This window comes from Micromys minutus (genome assembly GCF_963924665.1).
Source record: "Micromys minutus genome assembly, chromosome: 10".
Taxonomy (NCBI): Eukaryota; Metazoa; Chordata; class Mammalia; order Rodentia; family Muridae; genus Micromys; species Micromys minutus.
In genome coordinates this window covers 51,662,629-51,687,959 of record NC_137979.1, presented here as the reverse complement: position 1 = coordinate 51,687,959, position 25,331 = coordinate 51,662,629, and the positions used below count along the sequence as shown (strand labels likewise).

General features: G+C 37.3%; 1 protein-coding gene across 1 annotated transcript in view; it reads right to left on the bottom strand.

Moving 5' to 3' along the window:
- The window catches only part of TANC2 (tetratricopeptide repeat, ankyrin repeat and coiled-coil containing 2), a gene marked incomplete at both ends in the record, with an annotated part of 236,840 nt that extends 213,980 nt beyond the window's left edge, over nucleotides 1–22,860 (bottom strand). The window contains 3 exons of the mRNA XM_080922462.1: nucleotides 376–558; nucleotides 11,698–11,767; nucleotides 22,780–22,860. Coding sequence (XP_080778588.1) covers nucleotides 376–558; nucleotides 11,698–11,767; nucleotides 22,780–22,860 — 334 coding nt within the window. The remainder of the gene's footprint in view (nucleotides 1–375; nucleotides 559–11,697; nucleotides 11,768–22,779) is intronic.
- Between the last annotated feature and the right edge of the window lie 2,471 nt (nucleotides 22,861–25,331).

Sequence of the window (25,331 nt, the reverse complement as noted above, 5' to 3'; positions counted from 1 at the left end):
ATTTGTTGAACTTTTAAGCCCTAATACAACTAAAATTACAATGTCTTCATCTGTAAATGTACTAGAAACAAGCTGGTAAGTGAAATCAGAACAACAGTGTATTATGGCGAAATTAAGAACTTCCTGAAAATCTAGAAAAACATGTCCATAACAGATGGGTCACTTAGAAATGAATACATCAATCTGCCAAACTGAGTATGGCTCTAACTTGCTAAATTAAAATCAGTAGGAGCTCCACTTTCTAAGAGTCTTATGGCAGTTAGGAAGGCCATAGGGGAGTAATCTGAAGATGCACATACACACATCTAATGTGAATTAAAGTGTCATACTGTCAGGTTTCCTGTCAAACATACTAAATTCAGGTAAATTCCTTACCAGTTAACTTCTTCACAGGTTGGAGCCGAACACTGATAGACTGATGTGTGAGTAAGGGGGAGGATGGAAGAGAGCGAGACATGCCCTCCATAATCCGAATGTGCTGCATACCTTCACTCACTGGAAGTGGTGGAACAGCGTAGTCTGGCTCAAAAGCACAATCGCTTTCTGTGGAGATGCCACCTGTTAATAGGAAAGAAGAGTACAGAGATAAGGTTGATTCAGAATAGTATCTCTCTCTCTCTCTCTCTCTCTCTCTCTCTCTCTCTCTCTCTCTCACACACACACACACACACACACACACACACACACTTGCATATTTATTGGGAGGGAGGGGTGGATGGAAGAAGGAAATGGAAGGAAGAAAGCAAGGAAGAAAAGAAAAGGAAAGGAAGGGAAGGAAAAAGACAGAAACTGGATGTTACAACCATAATTCCCGTAAGATTAAATAAAGACAATAGCAGGTTGCTAGGACCACAAAAACAAGACCTATAATAATTGACCTTAAACTATTTACACAAATTTGCTACACATAGAAAAATGTACATATATAGTATTTGACCATTAATTAACAGTAATACATATACATTGAAGAAGATGAATCAGAAAAATCATATATAAGCTAGGGCTATAACTACATCATGGCCAGACTCTTTGCCTCACATTCTCAAGGCCCTAGGTTCAATCTTTAGTATTGAATAAATAAGTAAATAAACAAATATTAGAGAGAGAGAGAGAGAGAGAGAGAGAGAGAGAGAGAGAGAGAGAGACTGAGACTGTGTTAGAGAGAGAGAAGAATGGGGGGGGGGCGCCAAATATAACCTGACAGAAAATACAATGTGTTCATCAACAAGGTACAGACAGCATTTAAAGGAATATAGGCTTAATATGTTAAGAAACTAAAAGTTTAGAATTTTAGAGTATTAAAAGAGTTAAAATTTAGATGAATTTGAAGGCAAGTTTCCATAGACAAGATAACTAGAAAACATTAGGGTGACAACTGAATAGCTGGAAGAACAGAAGTGTGGGCTGATGAGGAGGCTCAGCAAACACAGGTAACTTTCCACTATGTCTGACCACCTGAGCTCAACCCCAGGACCAGCATGAGAAAGAACAGAAACAAATCCTGCAAGCTAGCCCCTGACCACCAGATGCACACTGTGGGTGTGTAGTTACCCACACATACTGACAAAAAATGCATTTTTTTAAAAAAAGTAACCTTACAAAAATGGAAATGTGTTCTTGAATAAATGGTAGCAAAGTATGAACAAGAGGAAAATGAGTGACCTGTGTTTTATTTAAAACCAACCCCCCCCCCCCAAATCCAAAAACCAAAAACCATTTTGGGTATAAAAGAATGTTATTAAAAACTGTAAATATGATTCTCAGAATGGAAAAACATTTCCAAATATTTTTGATGAGTCTAGGCTTTATAATATATAACAAACTCTTAAAACCCAACAACAAAAAGACACACACACACTTAAAAATTGGGCAAAGGACTTGAGCAGGTATTTATACAAGGACTACTAAATGGTCCCTTTGCATTTTGAAATATATGAACAATCTTTCTATAAAAGTAAATCGATGTCAAATGAGACCCTTCTTTGTAGCCACTAAGATAGATGCCACTTTTAAGAACACAAAAAGAATAAATGGACAATTTTAAATGACAGGCCAGTGAGATGGCTCAGTGGGTAAGAATGTGGCTAAACCTGATGACCTAAGCTCAATTCCCAGAACCCACATGAACCCACATGGTGGAAAGAAAAAAACTCACTCCTGCAAGTTGTCCTCTGATCTTGACACAGTATGTGTGTTGCATGATGAGTGGATTGTATGTGTGTTGTATGGTATGTGATTTGTATGTGTGTGCTATGGTTTGTGAATTGCAGTTCAATAAAAAAAATGAATACCTCTTATCATGTATTTTCAGTCCAGAAGCCTAGAAATCATTGCTAATTTTTTCTCTTACCAACCAATCCTTTCAACACATACTTCTGAAGATTACCAATCCAAATAACCCAAAACAATTGTTAAATGTATAGAAAAATGAAACTATCATATAATGGCAGGGGTAAAAAATGGTGTAGCTTTTGAGTAAAATAGGTGGCTCATCTAAAAATTAAACACAGAACCACAATATGACTCAATTCATTCTTTCATGTATACTGCCAAAAGTACTGAACACGTACAGGGTTACAACCAGCACTTCAACATAAATATGTGCAGTAGCATTATTCATAACAGCCAAAAAGTAGAAACAACCCAAATGTCATAAACGAATAAATGTGATATATACATAACCATATCAGATTTCCCATAAATTAAATATTTAGCTATCAAAGGATGATGGTTTGACATATGAAATACAGTTGAAAAAGCCTTGAAAGCTACTGCTGAGTGAAAGAAGTCACTAAAAGCCACATTCACTCTGATTCTGCTTCTATGTAAGATTCTCTGGGGAGATAAATCCAAGAAGACAAAAAAAGTAGACTTTGGTTTCCAGAGCATCCCAGGAAAGGGAAGGGACAGCTGCTCAACAGCCTGCTGTTTTCTTTTGGGATGATGGATAAGAGAGCAATGATGTTTGTATAGCACAGTGACTGTGTAAGAGCCATTGGAATACTCAGAAATGGTGCATTTAATGGTTTGTGAATTGTAATTCAGTGAAGAATGACATGGGCATTTATCTCTAACCTTTTTTTTTTCATTACAGAAATCTGTAAATCATTTCTAAATTCTTATCAATCTTTGCAATACATGACTTGTAACAGCTCTGCAGATTACCAATCAAAAATATATTTCAAAATTCCACATTCTGTCCACTATCCTACCACTACCTTAGTCCTGATCATTACTAATGTGCCACTAATAGTCAGGAGACAGCAATGTAGAATTTGATACTTATCCTTGGACTTTAGAACTTCTACTAGCATATTGAAACTTTATTCTTACTTGCTAGTCACTGTGTTTAGTATGTTCTATTTTCCCACTCCCTGCCTGATCAGACGAACAGTTTATCTCATAGACCTATCTTTTCAAGTCTTTTTATCTAATCACTGGGCTTTCAAAACATCTAAAACTGATTTATACAAAATTATATTATTTAACAGCTTTGTAATCAGAGATATTCCATTATGATAATTTACAAACTAACAAGTCCTCTGGTGATCAAAATCAGCACTAGATTTTTTTTTATGAAGGAATGTATTCAAAACTATGCATCTTATTTAGAGAAGTACCAGCTCTCACAATGTTCCACTGTTAAAAATGAGCTGATAATTTTAGGATCTGATAATCCTTAAGGAATCATAGTGCAATTAGTCCAGTTTGGCTGTCCTAGTTCATTTCTCTGGTTAGAAAACATTTTCTTTTTATCTTCTTTGTCCTATAAAATTATGCTTGAACTCATTGATGTGACAAACAAAATCTAAAAATATATGCTTCAAGTAAAATATTGGTAAATATTAACAGAATTGGGCTTCATGATAGCTTTTCTTAGATAACTAGCAATCTCAAAAATTCAGCAGAAAACAAACTTACTTCATTCTTATGAATCTGCAGTTTGACTGTGGACCAGCTGGTATATGTTGAGCTCTACAATAGTAGGCTAGTCAGCAGATAACAGGTTCAGTAGCCCATAAATGTGTCATTAATAGTGAGCCTAGTCACTGAAGGGCAAGTGAAAACACAGCATGCTATGGAGATAAACAAAAGGCTTTTCTATTATGGAACTGCAGACTGAGCTCTGCAAAGAAGTGTGAGACCAAACAGTGTATCACACTGAGGGTGGAACAAACAGGCAAAGTCTCTTTATCACTTGTATCATGCCGTATCACTTGGTGCCCTACTTTATTTTGTACAAAGGCGGGAAGATAAGGGTGGAGACAGCAAAGAACACACTGCTTTGGTTTGACTCTCTTATGCATTCTTGAAACCTAGGGCACATTTGGATTAAACTACTATTCAGACCTTTCCCATACCCAGGTATCACACTCGCAGAAGGTCTCTGGTACAATGGAGCAATCAATCGGGTGGTCCACAGGCTTGTAGTGAGAGTAAGCTGACACTGGTTCCTAAACTGGCTGTGTTGCTGAGCTTGCACATGCAGAACAACAGACAAGTATACAACCTATCAGGTCTCAACAATTAAAAAGCTCCAACTGGACATGCATAGTGAGGCACAGTCTACAAATTGCCATTTCTGATCTAACCTGCTGAGAAACCAGAAACTGAGCCACTATCTTGTAATTCACCTGTTGATGAGGTGGCAGAAAAGTATCTCCATTACCCACTTAAATTTGACTTGTTTGGTTTTATCTGGATTATTTTGTTTTGTTTATTAATTGTGCTAATATTTTGTTTTCTTTCACCATTTTCTCTCATTCTTCTTTCAGATTTTTGCCTTTTCTCTCCTATTTCCTTTCCCTGTCCCTTAGTTTGTATTACTATTATTTGCTAATATGTTTACCTCTGGTAACTTTTAAATCTTAATTTTTCATATAAGTGCCAAAGTCCTGCCCAACCTTTAGGGACTGGTTCTGGGTGGGACACAGCATCAGACAAAGGCTAAAAAGACTGAGGATCTCTGACCTTGTAATCTTATCATCTTTAATAAGCACTGGTTTCTCTCTTTCTTAAAACATTTGTCTGAAAATGGGTCTCAGCTCTATAAAGATGCTACAATACCTAATACTAGACTAATAGTATGAACACCAGTGTAGCACCTTGGCACATTCTTTTCTACCCTTATTGGGAATATAGTTGTTTCCAATTGCTTTTCACTATACTTAAATATCTGGTTTGTTTTTGAGTTTTTATAACTGCAATCTGATTTCTTCCCTCACTGCAAAGAAGAGGTTACTTACCAAGTAGACACTTATGAAAACTAGAGGATACATTCATTCCAAAACCAACAGATATCTACAAGAACAATGATGGAGCACCTTCTTCAGAAGTTCACTGCTCCACAGTAGCCAAATCTAAAAACATGGAAATGGCTGAAACATCATCAAATATAAAAGTCTAATTTTTACACAATGTTCTCAATGGCATCAAGAGATGACTAAACAAATGAATGAAACAAAGAAGTCAATTAAAGATTCAAATGAGAAATTCACCAATAAATTGGAAACTATAGGGGAAGAAAGTCTTGTAAATGAAAGACTTTTGGGAGTGGGGGGGTGATGCTGAGACTGGGTTTCACTGTGTACCACTGGATGTCCTGAAACATACTTTGTAGATCAGGGTGGACTCAAACTCACAGCTATCCAATCTGGTTCTGACTCCCAAGTGCTTGGAATAAAGACATGCACCACCATGTTTTGCTGAAAATGAAAAGCTTAATGAAACAAATTCTTAAAATCAATGAAAAGTATCACTAATAGAGTATTTAGAGATTAAAGACAAGGTTGAGAAATTATTACATTTAAATGGCAAAAGAAGAAAAAAACCTCAACAATAAGGTACACAATCAATAAATGTGACTCCAACTTTCAAGAACTCTGGATCAAGAGACCAAACCTAAGGAATAGAGAAAGGAGTAGAAGGGGCTGCAAAAAAAAAAAAACAAAAAACAAAAAACAAAAACAAAAAAAAACAAAAAACAAAAAACAAAAAAAAAAAAAAAAGTCAGAGAAAACAAATGCAATCACATCACATCAGAAAATTTCTGAAGTCCAAGAAGATATAAAACTTCAAATACAGAGGCATTTAAGACCCAAACAGATATGGTCAGAAAAAAATCTCTCTGTGTCATTGTCACATAATAGTTAAAATGACAGCAAGTCAAAACAAAGAAAGTTACTAGAGGCTGCAAAAGTAACTCCATATTGCTTACAAAGGCAAACAAATCAAAATTTATCAGCTCTCTTAATAGAAATGCTAAAACTAAGCCAGTGTGGAATGTCCTGTTTCAGACAGTTAAATACAACATGGTCAATTGTGCTGCCATGTCCCACTAGCACGGTTTCTCTGCAGACACTCGCCATCTCTGGCTCTAATACTCTTTCTGCACCCTCATTTTCAATTATCCCCAAGTCTCAGAGAAATGGAGTATGACATAGCTGTCTCATTTAAAAGGCAACAATCCACAAGGACCAGTTGTGAGTCCTTGTGTTACTAACAATCTGCTATAAAAGAAGCTTCTTTGGTGAGGGCTGAGAGATGAACTATTATATATACATATAAAGATGGTAACTGCTGGGCCTGGTGATATACACACTCAGTCTCAGCACTTTGGAGGTAGAGAGAGGTAGGAGGGTATCAGTGAGTTCAAGGCCATCTAGTCTACATAGCAAGTTCCAGTACAGACAAAGAGAGACCCTGTCACTCACAAACAAACAAACAAACAAACAAAACATAGGGAATGGTTTATTAGCAAACTAATTATGAAGTTTTCCTCTAGAGATTATGACCTAGCCAGCGGCAGGTTTTTGGCCCAATTAATGATACCAAGTATGAGTTCCACCTTGTGGAACAGGTTTTAAAACCAATCAGAAAGTTATTGATTACTTCAATTACATCTGTGTTACTATTAAACAGCAGACACATCCTGCCAGGCCAGTTGTTACTATAGCTCACCAGGTTCACAGCTGTGTAAGACACTGATCACTTTCCTCTGCTGGTAGCATACAGAACACCTTCCGGCACTATAAAAGCTAGCTATCAGGGATGAAGCTTCCAGGTCGGTACCAGGTTGATTTCTCCATATCCTATGACTAAAGTATATATGGTGTATGTAGCAACAGGGTTTTACCATCAAGTTCTAGAGTATAACCAAGAACAATGGTAATATCCTGCATTGTTTGGGAAGGCCAATGCGCTCTAGGTTTTTTATATAATAACCTATGGTATCTGTGAGAGGCATCTCTACTCCAATTATAGAGAAATTAAAAATGTTATTAAAGCATATTATAGGTTAGGCCATAAAATAAGCCTTAATAAATACAAAAAAGTGAATTTTACCAAATTTTATCAAATAAGAATGAAATAAAATCATGACTCTTCTTTTGTGACTGGGTTACCTCATTCAGGATGATAGCTTCAAGTTCCATCCATTTGCCTAGGAATTTCATGAAGTCATTGTTTTTAATAGCTGAGTAGTACTCCACTGTGTATATGTATCACAATTTCTGAATCCATTTCTCTGTTGAGGGACATCTGGGTTCTTTCCATATTCTGGCTATTATAAATAAGGCTGCTATGAAAATTGTTGAGCATGTGTCCTTGTTAGATATTGGAGCTACTTTTGGGTATATGCCTAGAAAACTCATGGTATGTACTCACTTATAAGTGGATACTAACCCACACACACCAAAAAAAAAAAAAAAAAAAAAAAAAAAAAAAGAGCTCGGAATACCCATGAAACCATCCACAGAACTTATGAAGTTCAAAAGGAAGGAAGACCAGAATATGGATGCCTCAGTACTTCTTAGAAGGGAGAACAAAACGGGAGGAAATACGAGGTCAAATAGAGGAGCAGGGATTGAAGAAAAGACCTACAAAGACTCTTCACCTTGAGAACCACTGCATATGCAGCCACCAAACCCAAGCACTATTGTTGATGCCAAGAAGTGTTTACTGGCAGGAACCAGATATGGATGTCTCCTCAGAGGCTCTCACAGAGTCATACAGATACAGATGAGGATGCTTGCAGCTAAACATCAGACTGAACACAGGGACCCCCAATGAAAGAGCTAGAGAAAGGATTGAAATAGCTGAAAGGTTTGCGCCCTCACAGGAAGAACATCATCATCATCAGCCAAGGCACTGAGGTGAAGAGGGTGATTGGAAGAGGGAGAACCTTCATGGAATCAAGTTGAGGGGAAAGAGGGAGGAGTGGGGGTAAAGGGTATAACTTGAAATGTAAATACAGAGAATATCCAATAATTTTTTTAAATGAAATAAAAAGCTAAATATTAGAATCAAGAGAAGCCTATAGATTCTATCCAAACTTATGGTGGTTGAACCGTGACTATACTTTTGAAATAAATTTGAGACCTAAGTAATGAGGTAAATTTTGAAATTTCTATAATCAAACGAAAATAAAATGCCAGGTACCAGTATCTGTGGGATGTTGTGAAGACAGTTCTAAAGGGATTTATGAGTCATCTACATTAAAAAAAATCAGTGATATCAAAGAAATTGCCTAATAATATACAACAAGATTTTAATTAGCCAATCAAAAATTATTACAGTAAGTGAAATGTATAATTAATACCAGAGCTAAAATCAATTAAACTAAACTTTACTATAAAGAACAGTATAAAGGATCAACAAAAGTAAGAGCTGACTCTTTAAGGGATAAGACTGATAAACTTAGTGACAGGTGACCAAAAGAAACAGAAGAATGATTAACAACAGACAGCACTAAGCCAGTGGATCATTATAGAATATTTTATAATTTTACATATTCCAAAAACTTGCAAAAGTCTTTAAAATAGAACATGTGATGCAGATGATATACCAAACAACCCAAACAGATCAAACCACAATGAAATAAAAACAGTAATTAACATCTCCCAAGAAAGAGATAGATGCTGGATCAGACACTGATGAATTCTAGTAGAACTTTAAGAACATTGGGATGGCATTAAATTGAAATGGCAATACTCCTAAGATCACCTTACAAAGCCAGCACTACTCTAATGTCAAAAGCACATACAGTAGGATGTAGTGGTTCGCCCTATAATCTCAGCACTTGGGAGAGTAAAACAGGAACAAGGCCATGCCATGATTTTAAAGTCATCCTGGGCTAATAGTACGGTTCACATCTATGTGAATAGAAGAATGAGATCCTATCATCCTCTCCACTTACCCACCCACACCCAACCCCCGCCAAAAGAGAAAGAAACAACTAAAAAAAAAAAAAAAAAGCTATAACTAACCTTCTAACCTTGAATGAACATAGATATAAAAGTCTTCAACAAAATACTGGTATTCTAAAATCTGTAACACACTGGGAAGATCACACACCACGATCAAATTGGTTGTATTCAAGTAATGCAAGAATGATTCAACATATGCAAGTCAGTATATGTAACACGGTACATAATTAGAATCTCGGACAAAGTTACAAGACAGTCTAAACAAATGCAGAAAAAAATTCCATTTAGGTTTAAACATTCCTTTATGACAAAAGTCCAGATGAAGCTAGATATAAAACAATTAAAGCTGTTCAAGACAGATGTTTATAGACAACATGAAACTGACTGAAGAATGGAAACTATTTTTATTGAGGAACACAATCAAATGTCTACTTTCTCCATTCTTATTCATATAATACTTTATTCTTGGATAGAACAAAAGGTAAGAGAAATATATAAAAGTGATAGTAATAAAAAACAAATGAAATTATGTTTTTTATAGGCAATGCCATCCTTTACTTAAAGACTCATCTAGAAAATTCTTAGATCCTATACACTTTTCGCCAAATAGAAAGACAAAAACAGTAAATGGAAATAAACAGTTTCTGTATATGCAATGCTCTAAAATTCAAGTCAGAAAACAATTCACTCAGAATAGCCATAAAAAAAATAACAAAAAAAAAAACTAGTCATAAACTTGAAGATATTAAAGACCCCTCTAAATTAAAACCATAAATTACTTAATAAAGAAGTTGAAGAAGATTCCGGAAGACAGAAAGTTATCCCAAGTAAAAGAATGAACAAAATATTGTTTAAATTGCTTATATTACCAAAAACTATGTATAGATTCAGTGTAATTGCCATCAGAATGTCAATGATATTCTTCATGCAAATGAGGGGAGGCCTACAATAGAAAAAAAATCATATGAAACTACAAAGACCTCAAACAATTAAAATAATTCTGTACCAAAAGAAGGACTGCAGAACACTGGCACAAATTCAGACTCACACCACACAGAGACTCAGAAATAACCTAACAGTTTCTTTATAAAGGCATCTCTTTAACAAATGGTGCTGGGAAAGCTATGTATATGCAAAGACTGACATTAAATTCCCTTCTCTTCCTCTGTATAAATTAAACTTAAAAGTGGACCAAAACTGTAGTATAACACATGAAACTTTAGACTACTTAACTCGGGAAAAAAAAACATTTTATGATATGAGCACCAACTTTCAAAATTGTACTCTGGAGGCTCAGGAAATAACAGGAACTAGCAAATGAGATTGTGGAACACTGAAAAGTTTCTATACAACAGAGCAAACAATTAAAAGTCAAGAGCTACCTAAAAGAAGTCGAGATATCTTTGTTAGCTATTCATCCTACAAAGAATTAATACAAATAATTTAGTAAAAACTCAAAAATTAAACACTATAAGAGAACAAATAATGATCAATAAAATAAATTGAATGGTCAGTCCTAAATGAAGTAAAAATAGAAAATATGTTAAGATGCTCAGCATCTTTAACCACAAGGGAAATGTAGATCAAAACTACATGGAGAGTCAGTAATAGCATGGACGGTAAATATGGCAGTCCTTAAGAAACAACACTAACAAATGTTTACACTGAGTGGAGCCTAGTCAATCTCAGTGATACCTTCAATACATTTTATCATTTTTCTTTTATTGGGTAGTTTATGTATTTACAGTTCAAATGTCAACTCCTTTCCCAGCTCCCCCCTCTCCCATTCTCTCTCTCCCCGGTCCTGCCTCTCCTATTCCCCCTCCCCCTGCTTCTATGAGGATGCTCCCCCTTATGCCCAGCCACTACCTCAACACCCTTGCATTTCCCTACGCTGGGAAATGAAGCCTTGACAGGACCAAGGGCTTCTCCTCCTATTGATGCCAGCCAATGCCATCCTCTGCTACACATATGTGGCTGGAGTCATGGGTCCCCCCCATGTGTATTCTTTGGTTTTTGGGTTAGTCCCTGGGAGCTCTGGGGGGGTCTGGTTAGTTGATACTGTTCTTCCTATGTGGTTAAAATCCCCTTCAGCTCCTTCAGTCCTTTCTCTAACTCCTCCATTGGGGACCCCGTTCTCAGTATGATGGTTAGCTGCAAGCATCTGCAAAGCATTTGCTTTGTTAGTGGCACTAACCTCCAGACCACCTTTCTTAGCAACACTTGAAACATTCTCCTTTTCTGGACAAAATGCACATTTTCAAATTGTTGTAGTGTGTGTTGCTCTCACCATCCTTACTTCAAAGCTGGCTAAAAGCAGCCAGTGATATCTACACACCCTGAATGCTGTGCTATCTTAAAATTCCCTCTACCAAATTATTCGATTGCGTTTAATTTACTCTTAACTCAAAGTTCTGGCACACAAAATGTAGACAAATTCTTTACTGGAACATGTGCACAAATGCCCAATAGAGTCTTTCTTCCTTCTCACCTGCTACTTCAGGGATCTGCCCTTCAGTGACTACATTATTGTTGATGTTTTTGAAGAAATCGGTAGCATACTTTAAAATGTAAACACAAAAACAGAAGAGCATTAAAACAATTTTCAATGAAGAAAACAAAGCTAGGAGCTTCATAGTATATAACTTTAATGTTTACTATAAATTTACAGTAATCCAGAGAATATGTACCACTGAAAACATTAACACTAAATCAATGGAAATATTAAACCACAAAACGAGTCCTATTGCCATGGTTTGAATATGATTTGTTTCCTAAAGGTTCTTTTGCTAGAGGACTGGTCCCCATGCAATATCCCCATACAATGGTAATAAAGTAGAACCTTTAGGAGGCAGGGATTAGTAAGTGATTGGGGACATAACAAAATTTGTGAGATTAATGATAATCTGACAGGAACAAATTAATAGTCATAAGAACAGATTGCTATAAAAGACTGGTACCAATCTTCAAGTTCTTTGTTTCTTTCCTTTCTTTCTTTTTTTTTGGGGGGGGGGCGGGGATGTGGGGAGGGGTTGGGTTTTGGTGATGGGGAGAGTTGAGGCAGAATTTCTCTGTATAGTCCTAGATGTCTTGGAACTCACTCTGTAGACTATGCTGGCCTTGAACACACAGAGATTCACTGATCTGTCTCCCAAACGCCGGGAACAAAGGCATGTGCCATCACTGCCCAATACTCAATCTTCTGCCAATCAGCCCTAGTCCTCAGAAATGGCAAGAAACTGCAGCACATCACCAGAAGATTTTTAGTGCATTTCTCTCTACAGAGTCTTGACAAATGTAACTCAACTACACAAGGTAAGGTGGACCAATACATGTGTGTTGTTAGCAAAGAATCTTTCATCATGTGCCCTTTTATGTGTTTTAATAGAACATCCTTTCACTTATGTGTGCTTCAGCTAATCATTCCTTCATGTGTTTCCCCCAGAAAAACACCATCCAACAGACTTTCCAAAGAACCCTTAAGTTTTCCCTTGACCTGACATGTAGGTAAGAATGGCACAATAGACACACACACTAAAGAAAAAAGGTAATCGTTGTGAAGGTAGATGTTCATTCCCAGTGGCAGAAACTTAAGCTAGGCACATGGTTGTTTATGTTTTTAAGAAAAAATTACAGACATATTGTTAGATATTGACTTGTAGACAGTGTTGAATGATTTAAGAGGCTATGTGGAACTTGTAAGAATAAATGAAGTGATGACAAGAGATTTAAGGACTAAAAATGAAAAAGTCTTTGGAAAAGCACAAACTATCAAAGTAATCATGCACCATGTAAATGCCTGACAAAGAGCAGACTTCAGAGAAGGAACTGCTCAACAAAAATCAACCTGATCCGGGGACTTAACCAATCTCTTTACCCACTCACTACCTCTGTCCAATGGCCTTCTTAAGAAGGCAGAATTTAAACATGTACTCAGCACTGTGAATTGCAACAACACTAAATTGATGATAACCATTGCAAAGTATCTAGCCTGTCAGGGCTCCTCCACACATGCAGTGGAGAGCAGCTACATAATCAAGTTAAATATATGGTATCATTCATGAAATGATCTGTTCCTTTCTGGCTCTTGCTACTTCCCCTTCCTAATAATTCTATATATTTTAAGTTAATTTGGATACTCTATTATCTACCATATATATGTTTTATACTCTTAAATTTTCAAGTTGTATTACTCTGCCCCCTTGTGGGAACAATTCCTTAATTTTTTTTTTTTTTTTTTTTTTTTTTTTTTTTTTTTTTGCTGTGAATGAAAGATTAAATCCAACTTGCTCCTCGAATGAAATAAAGTATCAATTCTGTAATAAATTCACTTCAGGTTTTACTAATAGGTTCCTCACCCTCTGCCATCCATTAAGAATTATATAAGCAAACAGACTGCTAGCTAGTTAGCTCCCTAGAAGACATCAGTTCATGAGGCATCTCAGGAGATCTGCTTCACTCAGAGCATTTGAAATGTCAGACCATAATCTGTGCCCTGGAGCTGACCCTGTGCCAAGCTCTCCATACCCAAATTCTGCCTGAAGAGAGCTGGTCTCCCAGAAGTGCTGACACATACACTTACAGGAGAAAACACACACACACACACACACACACACACAGTCAGGGACAGCAAGACCAGCTAACACCAGAGATAACCAGATGGCGAGAGGCAAGAACAAGAACCTAAGCAACAGAAACTAAGGCCACGTAGCATCACATCATCAGAACCCAGTTCTCCCACCACAGCAAATCCTGGATACCCCAACACACCAGAAAAGCAAATTCTGATTTAAAATCACATCTCATGATAATGATAGAGGACTTTAAGAAGGACATAAATAACTCCCTTTAAAAAACGCAGAAGAACATAGGTAAACAGGTAGAAGACTTTAAAGAGGAAACAAAAAAAAAATCCCTTAAAGAATTGCAGGAAAACACAACCAAATAGGTGAAGGAATTAAACAAAACCATTCAGGATCTAAAAATTGCAATAGAGACAATAAAGAAATCACAAAGGGAAACTACCCTGGAGAAAGAAAACCTAGAAAAGAGATCAGGGGTCATAGACACAAGCATCACCAACAGAATACAAGAGATAGAGAAGAGAGATCTTAGGGGTAGAAAATACCATAGAAACATTGACACAACAGTCAAAGAAAATACAAAATGTGAAAAGCTCCTAACCCAAAATATCCAATAAATCCAGAACATAATAAAAAGATCAAACCTAAGAATAATAGGTATAAAAGAGGGTGAAGATTCCTAATTTAAAGGGCCAGTAAATATCTTCAATAATACTGTAGAAAAAAACTTCTTTACCTAAAGAAAAAGATGCTCATAAATACATAAGAAGCCTACAGAACTCAAAATCAATTGGACCAGAAAAGAAATTCCTCCCATCACATAATAGACAAAACACCAAATGTTCAAACCAAAGAAGAAATTTTAAAAGCAATAAAGGGAAAAGATCAAGTAACATATAAAGGCAGAGTGATCAGAATTACACCAGACTTATCAACAGAGACTAGGAAAGCTAAACATCCTAAGAAGATGTTATATAGACCCTAAGAGAACACAAATGAAAGCCCAGGCTACCATACCCAGCAAAACTCAAAATTAACATAAATGGGAAAACCAAGATATTCCATGACAAAACCAAATTTACACAATATTTTTTCCAGAAATCCAGTCCTACAAAGGATAATAAATGAGAAACTCCAACACAAAGAGGAAAACTACATCCTAGAAAAAGCAAGAAAGTAATCTTCTTTCAACTAACCCAAAAGATAGCCACACAAACATACTTCCACTTCTAACAACAAAAATAACAGGAAGCAACAATCACTATTCCTTAATATCTCAACATCAATGGACTCAATTCCCCAATAAAAAGGCATAGACAGACTAGATACATAAACAGGATCCAACATTTTGCTGCATACAGAAAACATACCTCAGTGACAAAGACAGTCACTACCTGAGAGTAAAAGGCTGGAAGAAAATTTTCCAGGTAAGTGGTCACAAGAAACAAACTGAGGTAGCCATTCTACTATTGAATTAAATCAACTTTCAATCAAAGGTTATCAAAAAAGATAAGGAAGGGCACTTCATGCTCATCAAAGGAAAAAAATCTACCAAGATAAATTCTCAATTCTGAACATCTATTCTCCAAGTACAAGAGCACCCACATTCATAAAAGAAACTTTACTAAAGTTCAAAGCACACACTGCACCTCATACAATAATAGTGGGAGACTTCAACACCCCACTCTCATTAATGGACAGAAACTAAACAGAGACACAATAAAACTAACAGAAGCTATGGATTAAATGGATTTAACAGATACCGATAGAACATTTCATCCTTAAAACAAAAGAATATACCTATACCTTCTTCTTAGCTCCTCATAGTAACTTCTCCAAAACTGACCATATAATCAGTCACAAAACAGACAATGGATGCAGGAAGATTGAAATAATCCCATACAGACTTTCAGATCACTACCAACAAAGGCTGGTCTTTCAAAAAACAAACAAACAAACCAGAAAGCCCAAATACTCATAGAAGCTTAACAAAGCCCTACTCAATAATAATTTTGCCAAGGAAAAAAATAAAGACTTTTAAAAATTTAATAAAAATTAAGGCACAACATACTCAAAATTTTGGGACACAATGAAAGTAGTGCTAAGAGGAAAATTAATAGCTCTGCGTGCCTCCAAAGAAAAACTTGAGAGAGCATATACCAGCAGGTTAAGGGCACACCTGAAAGCTCTAGAACAAAAAGAAGCAAATACAACCAAGAGGAGTAGATTACAGAAAATAATCAAACTTAAGGCTGAAATCAACCAAGTTGAAACAAAGAATCAGCAAAACTAGGAGCTGGTACTTAGGAAAATCAAAAAGATAAACTCTTAGCCAGATGAACCAGAGGGCACAAAGAGAGTATCCAAATTAAAAGAATCAGAAATGAAAAAAGAGACATTACAGAAACTGAGAAAATTCAAGAAATCATCAAATCCTACTACAAAAGCCTATACTCAATAAAACTGGAAAATCTGGATGAAATGGACAATTTTCTACACAGATGACATGTACCAAAGTTAAATCAAGAGCAGATAAACCACCTAAAGAGTCCCATAACCCCAAAAGAAATAGAAGTCATTAAAAATCTTCCAACCAAAAAAGGCCCAGGACCAGATGGGTTTAGTGCAGAATTCTATCAGACCTTCAAAGAAGACCTAATACCAATGCTCTTCAAACTATTCCACAAAACAGAAACAAACAGAACACTACCCAATTTTATGAAACCACAGTTATACAGATACTAAAACCACACATAGATCCAACAAAGCAAGAAACTTAAGACCAAATTCCCTTATGAGTATCTATGCAAAAATACTCAATTAAATTCTTGCAAATCAAATACAAAAACACATCAAAACGATCCATCATAATCAAGTAGTCTTCATCCCAGGTATGCAGGGATGGTTCAATATGTTGAAATCCATCATTATAATCCACCACATAAACTCAAAGAAAAACACATGATCATTTTATTAGATGCTGAAAAAGCATTTGACAAAATTCAATATCCCTTTGTATTAAGTCTTGGAAAAGTTAGAAATTCAAGGCACATACCTAAACATAGTAAAAGCAATGTACATCAAACCAGTAGCCAACTTCAAACTAAATGGAAAGAAACTTGAAGCGATCCAACTAAAATCAGGGACTAGACAAGGCTGCCCATTCTTTCCCTATCTATTCAATATAGTATTTGAAGCCCTAGCTAGAACAATTAGACAACAAAAGGAGGTCAAAGGGATACAAATTAGAAAGAAAGAAATCAAAATACCATTTGTAGATGATATGATAGTATACTTAAGTGACCTCAAAATTTTCACCAGAGAACTCCTAGAGCTGATAAACAACTTCAACAAAGTGGCTGGATATAAACATAACTCAAACAAGTCAGTTGCCTTCCTTTACTCAAAGGATAAACAGGCTGAAAAAGAAATTAGGAAAGTGACACCATTCACAGTAGTCCCAAATAATATAAAAATACCTTAGTGTGACTCTAACCAAGCAAATGAAAGATATGTATGACAAGAACTTTAAGTCTCTGAAGAAAGAAATCAAAGAAGACCTCAGAAGATGGGAAGATCTCCCATGCTCATGGATTGGCAGAATTAATATATTAAAAATGGCCATCTTACCAAAAGGAATCTACAGATTCAATACAATCCTCATCACAATTCCATCTCAATTCTTCATAGAGTTAGAAAGAGCTATTTCCAAATTCATTTGGAATAACCAAAAACCAGGGATAGCAAAAACTATTCTCAACGATAAAAGAACATCTGGAGGGATTACCATCTGTGATCTCAAGCTGTATTACAGAGCTATAGTCATAAAAGCTGCATACTGGTACAGATAGGCAGGCAAATCATGAAATAGAATTAAAAACCCAGAGATGAAATCACACACAAAGGTTTAACTGTTGTTCAGCATGTAAAAGAATACAACTAGATGCATTCTTATCTCTTTCTATAAAGCTCAAGTCCAAGTGGATCAGAAACCTCCACTTAAAATCAGATACACTCAAACTAAGAGAAAAGAACATGGGAAAGAGCCTCCAACACAGTGATCCCTGGGAAATTTTCCAGAACAGAACACCAATGGCTTATGCTCTAATATCAAATACTGACAAATGAGACCTCATAAAATTGCAAAGTCTATAAATCAAAGGACACTATCAATAGTATAAAACGGCAATCAACAGATTGGGAAAAGGTCTTTACCAACCCTACATCTGATACAGGACTAATACCTAACATATAATAGAAATCAAGAAGTTAGACTCCAGAATAACCCTATTAAAAACGGGGATTGCGTTGACCTGTAGATTGCTTTAGGCAAGATGGCCATTTTTACTATGTTGACCCTTCTAATCCCTGAGCATGAGAGATCTTTCCAGCTTCTGAGATCTTCTTCAATTTCCTTCTTCAGAGACTTGAAGTTCTTGTCATACAGATCCTTTAAATGCTTGGTTAGGGTAATACCAAGGTCAAAATTCAAACTCAATTCTTCATAAAGTTAGAAAGAGCAAATAAAAAACCCAGGATAGCAAAAACTATTCTCAACAGTAAAAATAACTTCCAGAGGAATCACCATCCCTGACTTCAAGCTGTATTACAGAACAACTGTGATAATAACTGCATAATATTGGTACAGAGACAGGCAGGTAGATCAATAGAATAGAACTGAAAATCCAGAAATGAACCCACATACCTATGGTCACCTGATCTTTGACAAAGGGGGTAAAAACATTCAATAAAAAAAAAAAAAAAACAGGCTCTTCAACAAATAGTGCTGGTTTAACTGGCAAGTCAGAATGCAGAAAAATGCAAAACAATCCTTTCTTATCTCCTAATACAAAGCTCAAGTCTAAGTAGATCAAAGACCTCCACATAAAGCCAGGTACACTGAAAGTAATAGAACAAAAAGTGGGGAAGAGCTTAGAACACATAGGCACAGGGAAAATTTTCCCGAACAGAACACCAATGGCTTATGCTCTAAGATGAAGAATTGACAAATGGGACCTCATGAAATTGCAAAGCTTCTATAAGGCAAAGGACACTGCCAAAAGGACAAAGCAGCAACCAACAGATTGGAAAAAAATCTTTACCAATTCTACATCTGATAGAGGGCTAGTATCCAATATATACAAAGAACTCAAGAAGTTAGGCTCTAGAGAATCAATTCTATTAAAAATGGGGTACAGAGCTAAACAATTCTCAACTGAGGAATATCGAATGGCTGAGGAGCACCTAAGGAAGTGCTCCACATCCCTAGTCATCAGAGAAATGCAAATCAAAACAACCCTAAGATTCTACCTCACACCAGTCAGAATGGCTAAGATAAGACTCAGGTGGCAGCAGATGCTGGTGAGGATACGGAGAAAGATGAATGAATACTCCTCCACTGTTGGTGGGATTGTAAGCTAGTACAACCACTCTGGAAATCAGTCTAGTGGTTCTTCAGAAAACTGGACATAGTACTATTTGAGGACCCAGCTATACCACTCCTGGGCATATACCTAAAAGATGTTCCAACATATAACAAGGACATAGGTTCTACCATATTCATAGCAGCCTTATTTATAATAGCCAGAAGCTGGAAAGAACCCAGATATTCTTCAACAGAGTAATGGATACAGAAAATGTGGTACATTTACACAATAGAGCACTATAGGCTATTAAAAACAATGACTTCACTTATGCAAATGAATGGAACTAGAAAAAGATAATCCAGAGTGAGATAACCTAGTCACAAAAGAACACACATGGTATGCACTCATTGTTAAGTGGATATTAGTCTAAAAGCTTGGAATACCAAAGATACATTTCCAGAACATGAAGAAAGACCAAAGAGTAGATGCTTCAGTCCTTCTTAGAAGGTAGAACAAAATACTTAAGGTAGGAAATATGGAGACAAAGTGTTGAGCAGAGACTGAAGAAAAGGCTATCCAGAGACTGCCTTACCTGGGGATTCATCCCATATACAGACACCAAACCCAGACACTAAGGATGCCAATAAGTACTTGCTGATAGGAGCCTGATGGAGTGTCTCCTGAGAGGTTCTGCCAGAGCCTGACAAATACAGAGGTAGATTCTTGCAGTCAACCATCAGACTGATCATAGGGACCCCAATGGAGGAGTTAGAGGAAAGACTGGAAGTGCTTAAGGGGCTTTATTTGGCATCAGTGGGAGGAGAGGCCCTCGGTCCTATAAAGGCTTGATGTCCCAGTATAGAAGAATGCTAGGGTGGTAAGGCAGAAGTGGGTGGGGGAGCACCCTCATAGAAGCAGGTTAAGGGGGTATAGAATGGGGTTTTGCAGAGAAGAAACTGGGAAAGGGGATAACAATTGAAATGTAAATAAATAAAATATCCAAATTAAAAGAAGAATTATATATATAAACATTAAGAATTATAGAGGTTTTTTTCCCCTTTCAGGCTTTAGTGATTATCTACTGGAAAAAATCAGACAATAATTTAAATCAAAATACCTCTATACATTCAATATGATTTTCAGCCTTCTTGGTTACCATGCTTTTATTCTTTTATTAATATGGACAAGTAAGGAGTGAGTTTGATAAGGCTTCTATTGCAATTTAGGCAAATTATCATAATGCTAGGTAGTCTGGTTTGTTCTGACACAAAATATGCTTGAAATTGCATATTATAATAACTTTTTAAAATTATAAATAAATTATTATAAATAATTTTGGAAATGTAAACACAGATGAAGAATTGGTAGTAATATTGGTTATTTATCCTATATATGATATGTTAATTTTATAAAACCATTTCAGAATATTCTGCAAAGATAACCATGCTATACGGCTTAAGAGAAAACAGGAAAAACAAACCTGCACCTCATTTTTTTGAAAATATTGAAACTAATTTATATATGTGTATTTCTCTATATCCTTGAATATGGCACCATGAGCTTAGAGAAATATACAAAATAATGCTGATAAGATATTTTAGGTGAATAAAGGAGCAATTGTTTGGTTAAAAGTACCTTTTTAGCTAATAAGATTATTAACATTAGAAATAGAGCCATGGTTAATACCCGCACACACATTCTAATGTCACCTCTAACACCCCAAGATCATAAAGAACTACTGGCTAAAGGGTAAAAATTTCAAGTTTGGTTTTATGAAAAAAACGTTACAGTGAAAAAGATTAGCAAGAATGAATTCCAGACATACCACAGGACTACATACAGATGTTTCAAAGGGAATTATAAATTTAGATCCTTCAAATATAACCAATAATAAACAAATTCTTAATTTAAATATCAGAGTGAATAGGTGATAAATACATACTACCAAAAGTACACAGCCAGGCATCCTTAGTGCTTTTATAAATCCTAGCACTCAAGAGGCAAAGTCAGGAGGCTCACACCAAATCAAACCCGTCTGGTCTAACACATAGCCAACTTTTGGGTCAGCCAGGCTACAGAGGAAGATCTTATCTCAAAACAAAGAAAAAAACCAACAGAAAAATTTCTGTAGAGTAATATAAAGACGAAATATTCTCTTGTGGAGAATAATGTAATGTAGGTATGGTGATACAATTTTTAGTGTCCATAAGACAGTTCATAATTGTCTGAACTCCAGCTCCAGGAAATCCAATGACATCTTCTAGGTTTTGTACAAACTGAGCATATATGTGGTACAGACATATATGCAGGCAAATACCCATGCCACATAAAACAATATTAAAGTAGAAAACAGAAAATATGTGCAATTAGATGAAGAAAATTATAGCCCAGATCAGAGTATGGATATTAAGGTACCAGTGGTTAAGCATAGAAGGAAGAAATGTAAGGAGCAACATCCATGGACAACAATCTGAGTAGGTAAAGCACAAACAAGTAGTAGCCTCATCTCCCACCTTCCCACACATATGTGGTTCAAAGACATCAGAGGTCTCAGCCCCTAACCTAGAGCAGAGAGAATTGGTATGTATGAGAGAGTAGACTGAAGTAGCAGATTAGTACAAGACAGGAAAGATGCTCAAGCCAAAGACACTGGCTCAATGCATCAGATACCTCACATGCCCTCTATTAAGAAAAACATGAAATTGAAACAGTTCACAGTCAGACAGAGCAGATTATTACATGGCATGTTAGTGTCTGCTGTTACTTATTTGTTCTAAATGGACATGCATCTGTTTTGGTTGGCTGACATTTGTAGCATACTAATTATGGGGAATTTGAGTGTTATTCATGGAAAGAAGAAAAGAAAATATCATACTAAACATGTAGGAGAAGCCAGTGAGATGGCTCAGTAGATAAAGGAGCTTGCAGTCAAATCTGACAATCTGAGTTCTGACCCTAGAGACCCACACAGTGGAAAGAAAGAACCAACCATGCAAGTTGGATTGAGAAAATGAGTGAAATCTACTGCTTCTCCTTTCCTCTTCCAGTCCTGCCTCAAGGCAAGCCTGTTCCATAAGCTGCTGTATCTAAGGATGTATATTTCTCTGAGAGAAGAGAACTAAACCTTGCAAGAAGAAATGGACAAATTCACACTGACTGACTGAGATGTCAATATTCTCTTAATAATAGAACAAGCAGACAGAAAATTAGCAAAGATAAAGAAGACAAGACTGAACATTATCAATCAAAAAGCCCATGTTGCATGACATTTATAGAACCGTACATCTTTAAAGAGCATAAAACATACTCTTTGTGAAGGGTTGAGAAACATTAAGGTAAATTGTTTTAACATACACTTTGGTGTACGCCTATAACCTCAGGACTTGATACTCAGGCAGAAATAGTAGAAAGGAGTTAGAGGCCTTGATTGCTGATCTTCATTGTCAATGTGACTGAACTTTAAAGTCACCATGGAAACATACCTCTGGTATGCCCATGAGGGTATTTCCACAAAGTTTTAACTGAGCTGGGAAAACCTACCCTGATCCACACCATTCCATGGGCTAGAATTCAGACTAAGGAAAAAGTGGAAGAAAAAAAAAAAGGAAAAAGTGGGTCCAGTACCAAATATTCATCCCTCTGCTTCCTGACCACAGATACAACAACTAGCTCCACCCTACACCTGCCACTGATCACGCCATCCATGCCGTGATAAAAACCAGATAACAAAAATATTTGTAAGGTTTTCTACTTAAGACTTAGATGGCAGCTACCCTGGGCTATACCATGGGACTAAACTCATTCTGATATCTTTCCCACACAACACTGTGAAATGAAAACTTAAGGGTTCTTTGGAAAGTTGGCTGGATGGTGTTTTGCTGGGGGAAAACCATGATAGAACATGTTTCATTAAAGTGGACATTGATGTGACAGGCTAAGGTAGACACAAAATAGCAAACGTTTCACTGAAGCAGACACAGGAGAGAGGATGTTCCACTAAAATATATATACTAACTAAAGAGATATACTAACGTCCTTTTTTATAGTACTTCTTTTGAGTCTGCATTGTTTTCTCTTCGATCTGAAGATATTAACAGTTCTGTGTGAGATGTAGCACATACCTATATATAGTTCCAGTGCTGAGGGAGGCTGAGGCTAGAGGATCAAGAGTTAGATTTGTAGTAAGATCAATCTTATTACAAAGTAAGATTGATTCGGAAATAAAAATAATTGGTTTATTATTTTCCTCTATAAAATACTGTCTCCAAATTGCTTTACTCTATTTAATGATTATGCCTACATTCTACAATGATTCTTCAAATATCAAATAAGCCTTGGTTAAGGGCTCATATGAAAGAAGAAAGAACTAAAAGGCTGAATGGGAGCATGAAGACCTGCAGAAGTCTGAGATGGGCTGTTAAAGGAATCTATGATGACTACACTAATATATCTTTCTTTTTAATTAGGTATCTTAGAAAAGAGTCCCCCAATCTCCTGCTTATAGGCCTTACATTACCAATATTCTGAGTGCCCAGTTGTGGGGCGCCGCCCACACATTCCCACGCTTCCGTCATTGCAAGGTGGCGCTGATATCCGGCTGTGGGGCGCCGCCCACACATTCCCACGCTTCCGTCATTACAAGATGGCGCTGATATCTGGCTGGAGTTAGCAGTAAACAAGCCATGTGCGCACAGGTTGGGTAACTTCCGCTTCATGAGTTCCGCCTCTTCCCGTGGCGTCATAGGGCCTGGTGAGTTTCAACCAATCAGGGGGCTCCGCGTCCAAGGCAAGGACTGATCCCTTTATAAGGGGGCGAGCTGGATAGCTCTCTCTCTCTCTCCCCCTCTTCTTCCTCTCTTCCCCTCGTGGTTTTCGGCCGTCTCGTGGAGCTTGTTCGTCCTGTTCGTCTCCTTGGATCTCTTGGTTTTCTCCGTCTTTTTCGTTACGTGAAGCAAGTACCGGTTTTTCCAGATTAATAAAGTTTACCGCAGAAGGATTCTATTTTGTGTGCCGCGTCGTTCTTGCAGGCGAGACGGTTGCGCGGGACATCTGGTGCCTCAAACCCGGGAAATTCGACCACTCCATCATCTGCACCACAGAATTCAGAACTGCGGGGAGATTAGTTCGGCAAGGTATGTCTGATCCTGGATCTTTCTTTAATTTGGTTTAAATCTTCCACGGCCGTGTGAAGGGTCTGTAGAGGCTCCGGTCTTCGTCAGTGCAGTTTTTATTCTCTTCCTCTTAATTTCCTCTGTGTCCAACGGGGCTGGTGTTAATTTTGTGCTTAAGTCGGACGTAGATAAGCAGAGGCACCCCTGCGTTCCATAAGTCTTTGTAGATAAAAAAAGCGGAACGCGCTGAGACTTGCCTTTCAGTTTCGCCTTGGGCCGCCACGCGAATAAGCCGCGGGCATTACATCGCTGTGATGGGTTCTTCACACTCGACCATTACAGCCCTGCAGTCAATTCTTAAGCAGAGAGATTTAGAATTGCCCACCCGCATCTTGCAGCGTTTTGTAAGAGAGGTTGAGCGTACTGCCCCTTGGTTTGCAGTTTCTGGGTCTCTCTCACCAGCCTCATGGAACAGATTGGGTAGAGAATTAAACTGTGCGCAGAATGCTGGAAACCTCGGGCCCGGAACCATGGCCATTTGGACGATGGTACAAAATTGTTTAAGAGATGAGAGTTGTAGGCCCGCCGTCGCTGCGGGGCAAGAGGTATTGAGTGAAGCGCAGGATAGGCTATCAGAAGCCGAACAGAGTGAGAGAATGGGCGCGCGCAGGAAAAGGTATTATCCCCCTAAGGAAAAAGGACCTCCAGAAACGCGGTGTAGCGGGAAAGTAGCTACCCACGAACCTTCAGATTATTATTCCCTTATGCCCTCTAATGTTAGGAGAAGGGGAGTCAGTTTGTACCCTGTAGAAGACTTCGAGGCTCTAGACATTGATAGCCCCGAGACTTCAGATGATGATTATGAGCGAGAAGGCTTAGACCCAGAAGAGGAGGCAGGGGTAGATGAAGGAGCAGCTAGGTATGAGGAAAAGGATATTATCCTGATGAGCAGTATAGGCCCACGCGCTTGTCCCCAGTTGTCCCCACAGCGCCTCCTTTACCGGTGGCCCCTCCCCCATACGCGGCACGCACGTTCTTCCCGGAAAGGGTGAGAAGACAGATGTG